This window comes from Mastomys coucha, unplaced genomic scaffold, assembly GCF_008632895.1.
Source record: "Mastomys coucha isolate ucsf_1 unplaced genomic scaffold, UCSF_Mcou_1 pScaffold18, whole genome shotgun sequence".
NCBI classification, from domain to species: domain Eukaryota; kingdom Metazoa; phylum Chordata; class Mammalia; order Rodentia; family Muridae; genus Mastomys; species Mastomys coucha.
Window position 1 is genome coordinate 93,056,532 of NW_022196900.1, and position 10,385 is coordinate 93,066,916.

At 46.6% G+C, this 10,385-nt stretch overlaps 1 protein-coding gene across 1 annotated transcript in view; it reads left to right on the forward strand.

Moving 5' to 3' along the window:
• Tex46 (testis expressed 46) overlaps positions 1-512 on the forward strand; it is a 23,791-nt gene extending 23,279 nt beyond the window's left edge. Inside the window, exon 3 of the mRNA XM_031379111.1 lies at positions 173-512. Coding sequence (XP_031234971.1) covers positions 173-481 — 309 coding nt within the window. The 3' untranslated portion in view covers positions 482-512. The remainder of the gene's footprint in view (positions 1-172) is intronic.
• The last annotated feature ends 9,873 nt before the right edge of the window (positions 513-10,385 follow it).

Here is a 10,385-nt window from a genome sequence, read left to right on the forward strand (position 1 = left end):
AACTCAGAAATCCACCTGCCTCTGCCTCCCAAGTGCTGGGATTAAAGGCGAGTGCCACCACTGCCCAGCAATTTTTTTTTTAAATTAAAATTTTGCCTAGTCTAGAGCACTTGTTCTATGTTAGAAGGAATTATCATTATGAATGACTCTTCTCTTCTAATGGGGATCCTAGGAGGAGGCAGAAACAGCAATGGCTCCAGCCGTGTGTCCCAACAACAACGTCACGAACAAGGAGGAGTTGGAGAAAATTAATGCTTGCTTAGCCCTCCAGGATAAGGTCCTCGAACGGCTGATGCTCAGTGAGATGAAGCTGAAAGCCCTGGAAAACCAGGTGTTCGTCATATGGAATAAAATAAATCGCCGCCGGTGGAAGAGCACACAGCAGGACTTCTCCAGGAGGAGGCACAGGTCAAGAAGGAATGACTCCACGTTTTCCACCATATCTAAATGTACTACCATTACCCCCACTGAATGTGATTGAGATGGGCTAGCCTTGGCTGATGTGATCTTGACCCAGTGTATGAGTTTGGTTTTGTTGTTGCTGCTGTCACAAAATACCCGAGCCTGGGAACTTTATAAAGAAAAAGAGCTTTATTTAGTTCACAGTACCGTAGGTCTAAGAACGTGTGATGTTAGCAGTGACTCTTTGTGAGGACTTTAAAGAGTACTATATCATGGACATGTGTATGTGTGTGTAAGAGAGAGAGACAGACAGACGGACAGGCAGACATCACTTGGTAAGAAAGAAAGTAAAAGAGAGCTAGAAAAGCCAATGCTACTTTATAACAACCTCTCCTGCATCCGAGATGTAGCTCAGCGGTAGAACACTTGCCTAGGGGTACAAAGTCTTGAGTTCAATCTCCAATATTTCAAAAAGGAAGAAATCAAAACAACATTCTCTGGCTCATCAGGTTAAGGCACTTCTGATCAGATTCCCCTGATAATCTGAGTTCAGTTCCTAGAACCCACAGGGTTGGGAGAGAGAACTGACCTCTGTACGTTGTCCTCTCACCTCTACACTTGTCATGAACATACACATGGACACACACACACACACATACACACACACACACACACACACACACACTGAAAACAGCATACACCCTTCTCTTGAGGTAACCAATCCACTCCCAGACTGTTGCCATAGTGATAGAAATGCCATGATTAAAAAAAATGGGGGAGGAAAGGCTTTATTTGGTTTACAAGTTACATCATCAAGGGAAGCCAGAACAGGAACTCAAGGCAGGAATCTGCTTAAGAACTGTAGCAGATACCACGGAGGATCCCCGCTTATGGCCTCATGGTCAGAGACCACAGAGGATCCCCACTGCTTACGGCCTCATGGTCAGAGACCACGGAGGAATCCCCGCTTACGGTCTCATGGTCAGAGACCATGGAGGATCCCTGCTGCTTACTGCCTCATGGTCAGAGACCACGGAGGAACCCCGGAGGATCCCCGCTTATGGCCTCGTGGTCAGAGACCATGAAGGATCACCGCTGATTATGGCCTCATGGTCAGAGACCACAGAGGAACCCTGCTTACTGCCTCATGGTCAGCCATCTTTATTTTTTCTTCTGAGACAGAGTCTCACTGTCCAGACCCAACTGTCCTGAAACTCGATCCGTAGACCAGGTGGATTTCAAATTCTCTGCCTCCTGAATTAAAGGCTGTGCACCATATCTAGCTCTCAGCTACCTTTCTTATGAGGCCCAGGCCCGCATACCCAGACATGCTACCGCCCAGAGTGATCTTGGCCCCCCTGAATCAATTAGCCAATCAAGAAAAACACAGGTGGACCAAGGGTTCCCTTCCCCAGGTGTGACAATGACAGCCAAGATTAGCCACATTGCTCTTGCTAATGACCTGGGTCCAGTTCCCAGCACCCATACCAAGCAGCTCACAACTGCCTGCAACTCCGATTTCAGGGAATCCTTTCTGGTCTCCTTGGGCACCTGCATACAGTGGGGTACACATACTCAGGCATACACATACACTTAAAAAAGAAATCTTAGTGCCGGGCGGTGGTGGTGCACGCCTTTAATCCCAGCACTTGGGAGGCAGAGGCAGGCGGGTTTCTGAGTTCGAGGCCAGCCTGGTCTACAGAGTGAGTTCCAGGACAGCCAGGGCTACACGGAGAAACCCTGTCTTGAACCCCTCCCCCCCAAAAAAAACAAAAAACAAAAAAACCAAACAAACCAAAAGCCAAAGTTCAAGGCCAGCCTGGTCTACAGAGTGAGTTCCGGGACAGGCAGGGCTACACAGAAGAAACAAAACAAGGTGCTGGAGAGATAGCTCCCCCGTTAAGAGCACTGGCTGCTCTTTCCGAGGACCTGCACAATTTTCCAGTGTGCACGTAAGAGGTGACAACTGTAACTCCTGTTCCAGGGAATCTGACACCCTCACATGGTCATATATCCAGGAAAAACATCAATGTATATATAGAATACAAATAAATTATTAAAAACAAACAAACAGAAAACAGTGTTTTGCCTGCATGTATATACATGTACCACCTCTGGGTCTGATACCCCTAGGAACCAGAAGGTTGCTTTGGATTCCCAGGAATTGGCATTACACATGGTTTCAGGCCTCCATGTGGGTGCTAGAAATTGAACCCAGGTCCTTTGGAAGAGCAGCTGGTGCTCATAACCACTGTACAATCTCTCCAGTCCATGGGTTTTTTTTTTTCAAGACAGGGTTTTTTCTGTGTAGCCCTGGCTGTCCTGGAACTCACTCTGTAGACCAGGCTGGCCTCGAACTCAGAAATCCACCTGTCTCTGCCTCCTAAGTGCTGGGATTAAAGGTGTGTGCCACCACTGCCCAGCCAGTCCATGTTTTGAATGCTATATTTTTGCATAGTATTTTAAATAAATGAAGGAAAAGTTTAAAAGTTATTAATGGAGCCAATGTAATTAGCTTGGTTTGTAGAGCCCTTGTTGAATGTTTACGAAGCCCCGAGTTCAAGCCCCAGCACTGTATAATTTAGGTGTGTAGGTTCACATTTATAATCCTAGCACTAGGAAGGTAGAAGCAAGAGAATCAGAAGTTCAAGGTCAGCCTTGGCTACCTAGTGTCTTCAAGTCTAGCCTAGACTACATGAGAGTCTGTCTCAAAAAAAGTTAGTATCTTAAAGAGAATAAATCAAAACTGTGTTATGTTCCAATGGAAGCTTATCTGCCTACTAAGGGCCTGTGAATACTGGGTTAAAAATCCAGAAAGCTGGGCTGGAGAGATGGCTCAGAGGTTAAGAACACTGATCCTGAATTCAATTCCCAGCAACCACATGGTGGCCCACAACCATCGGTAATGGGGTCCGATGCCCTCTTCTGGTGTGTCTGAAGACAGTGACAGTATACTCACATACATAAAATAAATAAAGAATTCTTTTTAAAGTGTATAGTGTGGCGTATGCCTGCAATTCTGGCACTGGGCAGGTGACAGCAGGAAGGTCGGGAGTTCTAGGCTGGTTTAAGCTACGTAGTAAGTTTGAAGCTATCCTGGGCTACACGAGTCTTTCTCTCTCTTCTCCTCTCTCTCTCTCTCTCTTTCTCTCTCTGTCTCTCTTTCTCTCTCTTTCTCTCTTCTCCTCTCTCTCTCCCTCTCTCTCTCTCTCTCTCTCTCTCTCTCTCTAATAAAGTGAAAAACAAAGCTGTAGAAACAAGGTTCTGGGAATATAGAAACCAAGTTTTTGAGAATATAAAAAAGTTCTGAGAATGTAGAAACAAAGTAAAATAAGAGAGCCATATTCCAGCTCCTGTAAGCAGCAAGTGAAAGGAAAAATTAAAGCTTTAGACCTGTGCTGACTAGGAAGAAAAGTTATGTGCCTAAGAATCCATCACAAGCTGGGCCACATAGGCCTGGGAAGGAGCAAGCAAGTTGTTAGATATCATAAGAGCTGGCAGGTCAAGAAGACATAAAACTATAAACATAGAGGAAAACATGTCTAGGCAAACGAGGACATGTCCAAGGCCCAGACCTGCAAAGACGTGCCTGGCAGACACTAAGTAATGGACCATCTGGTCCTCTCAGATATGGTTTAAGGTCAGATGCTTTGTTGACTCAGATTAACACCAACTTTAGGAATTTTCCACTCTGTTCTGCACGTAATAGTTAATATTTGAAGTAGCCAATCATGTATGACCACACTGATCCCTTTGTTCCCTCAGACCTTTTCCCTATATAAACCCCTAACTTTCAAGCCTTGTGGTTGGCTCCACTATCTCCTGTGTGAGATAGGTGTGGTGCCAAACCAGAGCGCCCTGAAATTAAAAAAATGCCTCTTGTAATTACATCAAGATGGTCTCCCGTGATTCCTTGGGTGTACGTGGGGGTCTCCCCCAGGGGTCTTTCACAAGCAGTGTGGAAACAAGGTTTTACAGTAGCAAGCAGCAGCTTCAGACACTGAGAAGTTGTGTTTCAGAGATACCCAAGGACATGCTGTGAAAACAAAGTTCTGGTGGTCAGAATGTTGAGACAGAATGACCAGGCCATTCTGACTAAGCTAAGTAAGGCCCAAACAAAAATAACTAGTGGTCTCAATGAGGTTAAGGTCCACGAAAACAAGATTAGCAATTCTGAGAAGAACCCCCCAACCCCTCCCTGTGGTGAATTTTGAAAAAGACCACAAACTGTCACCCTGACCTTGCTGATGACAATCCTCCCTACCACCTAGTTACTCAGCCCCTTCCCGGGGACTTTTCAAGGCTAGATGCAGAGCTGGATAGGAAAGTTGGCTGACTAAGCCAAGAACAGAACAAGCCAACCAATGCCCGATGAGATCCTTCGTCCTGTGTTCCACCAACCAGAGTAAGCCAGCTAGCCCTGTTGCAGAAATCTGCCCTCTGTAAAATATAACAGATGCGTGTTTTCTGTGTTTGAGGTTGACCCCCTACCCCCGTGAGGGTGGGCAATCCCACATACATGAATCAATAAATCTCATTAAACCTCATGTTATTGCAACGATCTATTGTCAATCTGTGTTCTCTGGGTTGAGCCAAGTCTACTTCTCTCTCTCTCTCTCTCTCTCTCTCTCTCTCTCTCTCTCTCTTTCTCTCTCTCCCTCCCTTTCCCTCTCTGTCTCTCTCTCTCTGTCTGTCTGTCTCTCTCTCTCTCTCTCTCTCTCTCTCTCTCTCTCACACACACACACACACACACACACACACACACACACACACACACTTAGCCCACTCAGAGATAAAAGAGGTAAGCAAACTTGTACCAATTCCAATTGCCATTTCTTTTAAGGAGAACCAGAGAGGAAACCATCACCTCACTATGACTCATTGTGACTCCAAGCCACACTGGCATCCCACCTAAAACTCTTCTCTCAAGACATGTCTGAAGTGTGCTTAGGCTACCAGCCAGTCCCCAGCGGTGCCCCGTATGTGCCTGTGTGCTTTCTCCCCTGAAATCCCTCACCTTCCATGTCTGATGTTCTCATTTATTCTCTTCCAAAGCCACCAGTACAGGGAAGCCTCACTCCCACCTGTTCTCAACACAGAAGTCATGTGTGCCTCTAACACTTCCCCAGGGGCACAGTTCAGAAGCTTGGTGATATACTCTGAGGATGTAGCTCAGTGGTTGGAACATATGCCTGGCATGTGCGACACCCAGGGTCCCATCCCAGTACTACAGAAAAGAAAAAGGGGAAAAAAAAAGATTGGGCAAGACCCTCTAAAGGAATGCGGGTAATCCTATGAGACCCCGTGAGCAGAGGAAGCTTTGAGAGAGTGTGCAAAGTGTGGGCACAAGCCGGGCGGTGGTGGCGCAGGCCTTTAATCTCAGCACTTGGGAGGCAGAGGCAGGTGGATTTCTGAGTTCGAGGCCTACAGAGTGAGTTCCAGGACAGCCAGGGCTATCCAGAAAAACCCTGTCTCGAAAAACAAAACAAAACAAAACACAGTGGGCACAACCCCTAAGTGAATGTGTATTGTGTGGCAAGGTCACAACCATGTCAAGGACACCAGTGCTTCAGACCCACAGGAACGTCATACATCATAGCTTCTCCGGCCCCCACGGGGCCTCAGGAAGAGGCTCAGAGGGATACAAAGCCTTCCTCTGGGTTGGGCGTGAATATGGATGTCCTGTGCTGTAGGTAATCCACCCGCTGAGGTTCAGGGTTGGTGGTGTGTAGTTACTGCAGCGCCAATCAGTGTGCACAGGGTCACCTGACCTTCACTATCCTATGTTCCCTCAGCTCCTTAGTCTGGTTTGCAGGATCAAACCAAGCAAAGCATAGCAGTTGTCCACAGAGGGTCCCTATACAAGTCCTAGTCTGGACCCTGGCCTCTCTTGGCTTCCTGTCTCATTGACATGATCTTACCCTCTTACACACAATCCCACCATGATTTAATTTACTCCCAATGTGACACAGGGGAAGGGCTCTTTAGAGCCAGCCTTCATGCAGCCTGGGCTTTGGAGTCCCAGATCACCAGCTAAATAAACCTTTCTTTATAAAGTGCCCAGTCTCTGGTATCTTGTCATAGCAACAGAAGATGGTTAACCCATTGCTCCCTTGAAAAGGCGAGTCAGAGCATACTAATCCTGTGCTCCAGAGTCTTTGAAGACTCCCCTCTCCCTTAGAGGGACACCCCGGGTCCTTCCCCTGCCTAGAAGGTTCTACATGACTTTCCTGACTTTACAGACCTTGATCTTTGTCTACTAACTGGCCCTTCGTTTGTTCCAGCCACGGGATTTCTTGCTTTTCCTTGAAATCATAAGACATATGAAAAGAAAGGCACCAACAGCTCCCCGACAATGAACAGTTCCTCTGCCTTGCACACACATGCCCCCTTCCTTCCCTGATCCCTCAGCCCGTTCCTAGTCCATCTCTCTCACAAGTTCTGTTAAATTCAGCGTGGGTGCCCCACTCTTGAAGAATCAGGAGGAAGATCGCTGCAATTTGCATGAGGTTTTTATTGAACCAGTATACTGGGGTCATCCTGCATTCTGAGCATAGGTGACCCCCAGGAACAAAAGCACACACTTTTTATACCTTTCAGTACATAGGTTTACAGCATGAGTTGGTTATCTCTCATTGGTAGAGCCCATTGTCTTTTGTTCTCATTGACCTCTGTGCCCCAGGTGAGGGGGAGATACTGATAGCACGTAGGAGGGGTTGGGGGGAATCCACCCCTTACTGGGGATGTTTCCTGGAACCAGGCATTACTCCCCGCAATTAGGACATCTCCTGGGCACAGATGTTTGCTTGGTAAACCCTTCTGAAGCTCTGTCTTTAGGCTTAATGGACATTCCTTGCTCCTTGGTATTTTTATGAGGTGACCCTGTTTGCTCAATTCTTACAGCTCATTGTACGGTCCACACGGCATGTGCCATTTTCTTTTCTTAAAATCATTTTTAAAAAATTATTCCTAGCTGGCCATAGTGGCTCATGCTTTCAATTCCAACATTTGGAAGGCAGAGGCAAGTGATCTCTTGAGTTCAAGGCTAGCCTGGACTATAGATGGAATTCTAGGATAGCCAAAGCTACACAGGAGAAACCATGCTTAGAAAAAGAAATATTTCTAACTATGTGTATGCGTCTGTGTCTCTGTGTGGGCATATGTATCTGAGTGCAGGTGACTTCAGAGGTCAGATCCCCTGCACTCCCCTGGGGTTATAAGCTGGTGTCAGCTTCAAGATGTGGGTGCTAAGTGTGCCCTTCTCCTTAGGGTCATTATCTTGTCACCTCCTGTTGTTCCCTCCCTCCTGAGACTTGCTCTGTAGACCAAGCTGGACTCAGAGATCCATCTGTCTCTGCCTCCCAGGTACTGGGACTAAAGGCACTCACGCATCACCACTGCCAGGCTCTCCTTTTCTCTTAATCCAAGTTGTTATTTTTGTAAAGCCCGACCAACTTCGTTTTTTGAGAAGAAACTCCAGGGTCTAAACTGTAATTCCAGGAGGAAAACCACAAAGTCCATTTGAGCAATCATCCTACGGCAACCCCCACCCTCTGCCCCTTAGCAGCTACCAGTCAGGCTACACACAACCTAAGACATCCTGCAGAAAATGGACTAGCCATCCTGTTTGTCAGGTGGTTTTACCCCTGTATTCAGCTCCTATAGATCATGCCAGAAATGCAATTATTAAAATACTAATTTGCTGATCTGTATGGAAATTCTCTGTTTGCTGTAACCACAATAAATACACTGCACCCCTAGACTTGAGGCTCCCACTTCTGACCCACTGCGACGGTGACAATGAGGGTCCTTGCTCATAATAAAGACGCTTCTGTGTTTGCGTTTGAACTGGCTCCTCAGTGGTTTTGGGGGTCTCTGTGACTTGGGCGTACCGTACCACTCTGTCTGTCTGTTTGCTTGTTTATTATTTGTGTGTATGGTGTATGTACAAGAAGCACATGTGTATGTGCCTATGCACATGTGCATGTGTGTCAGCCACCCTTCTCCGTCACTTTCCATCTCATTCTCTTTAAGATGAGGGTGGGGGATCCCTTACTGAAGCTGGAGCTCCCTGGCCAGGGAGTCCCCAGGACCCCCAGCCTGCCTCCACCCAGTGTGGGATTAGATGTCTGCGCTGTCACATCCAGTGGTTTGTTTGCTTGTTTGTTTCCTTCTTCTAGCTTGTGGGCTGCAGAACCAGACTCAAGTGCTCTCGCTCACTCACAAGCCCTTTACGCACCAGGCCGTCTCCATCTCCAGTGCTTTTTGTTTGTTTTTGTTTTTGTTTTTTTCGAGACAGGGTTCCTCTGTGTAGCCCTGGCTGTCCTGGAACTCACTCTGTAGACCAGGCTAGCCTGGAACTCAGAAACCTGCCTGCCTCTGCCTCCCAAGTGCTGGGATTAAAGGCGTGCACCACCATTGCCTGGCTCTCCAGTGCTTCTTGAGACAGTCTCACCAAGCTGCCCAGGCTGGCCTGGAATTTGTTTGATAACCTTTGACCTTTGATGTTTATAAGCTTTTGGTCCTCCTGTTTCTGCCTCATGAGTAGCTGGGTTACAAGCCTGCATCAGTAAACCTGGCTTAGAGTTCAATTTGTTGTCACCTATTTTCAATCGCACTTAAAAAAGAAATTACCTGGGCTTGTGAGCTGGCTCAGTGGATAAGGTCACTTGCCACCAAGCCTCAGGACCTGAGCTTCGTCACTAGAATCCATACAGCAAAAGAAGGAAATCAACCTCAACAAGTTGTCCTCTGGCCTCAGTGTGCATACCTGCAGGCACTTGACAAAAAGTAAATAGATGTCAAGATTTTATACAAAACAAAGACAGGCCAGGCTGTGGTGGCCCTCAGCTTTCATTCCAACACTCAGGAGGCAGAGGCAAGCAGATTTCTGAGTTCCAGGCCAGCCTGGTCTACAGAGTGAGTTCCAGGGCAGTCAGGGCTACACAGAGAAACCCTGCCTCAGAAAACCAACCAACCAGCCAGCCAGCCAAACAAAAATGGCAAGTTTTATAGGAAAAATCCCAGAAACTAAACGACAGTCCCGAGGCTACGAGTAGGGCAGTTATCTGCTTTGAGAGAGAAGAGGCCGTGAGAGGAAGCCATTACAGTGACTAAGTTTGTTGGGCACTGTTGCCATGCAGTGGCCTGTGTGCTCTACCTGTGATCACTCTCTTATTCAGCCTTCTCTCCCACACCACTAGAGTAGTGTCTTCAGTCACCCACCTACATGTGACGTCTGAGAAATACAGAATAGCTGATCAAAGTCACATGTCGTAAGAATCAGGGCTGAGGTTTCAACTCTGCAGTCTGATCCAACATCCCTACACACACATACATATGTGTGAGTGTATATGTTATGTGTATATATATATGTGCGATTGTGTATATGTGTGTATGTGTGTGCTATTGTGTACACATGTGTGTGCTGGTGGTATGTGTGTGTTGGTGTGTGTATGTGTGTATATGTGTCTGTGAGTGTGTATGTGTGTATGTGTGTGAGTGTGTATTGTGTGTGTATGTGTGTATATGTGTGAGTGTGTGTGTTATGTGTGCATATATGTATATGTGTGTGTGCTGGGGCATGTGTGTATGTGTATGTTTACGAGTATCTCTGTGGGTATCAGTTTATATGCGAGAGTGTGACTGTGTGTGAGTATGTGTATGTGTGTGTGTTTATGTGCTAGTGTGTATATGTGTGTGTTTATGTGCTAGTGTGTGTGTATGTGTGAATATGTATGTGTTCTGGTATATGTGTATGTATGCTGGTGTGTGTGTGTATGTGTGTGTGTTTATGTATATGAATGTGCATCTGTGTGAGTATGTGTTTGATCTTTCTTGTTTCATGGGTACAGAACCTGAAGAGCTTTATTTCTCCAGTAAAATACTGGAAGAAAATAACTAAGAGCCAGCTGGGACATTCCATGTACTCCTTCTGCCATCTAGTGGTGATTTGCTATATGACATGGTGTAGATTCTCTTCT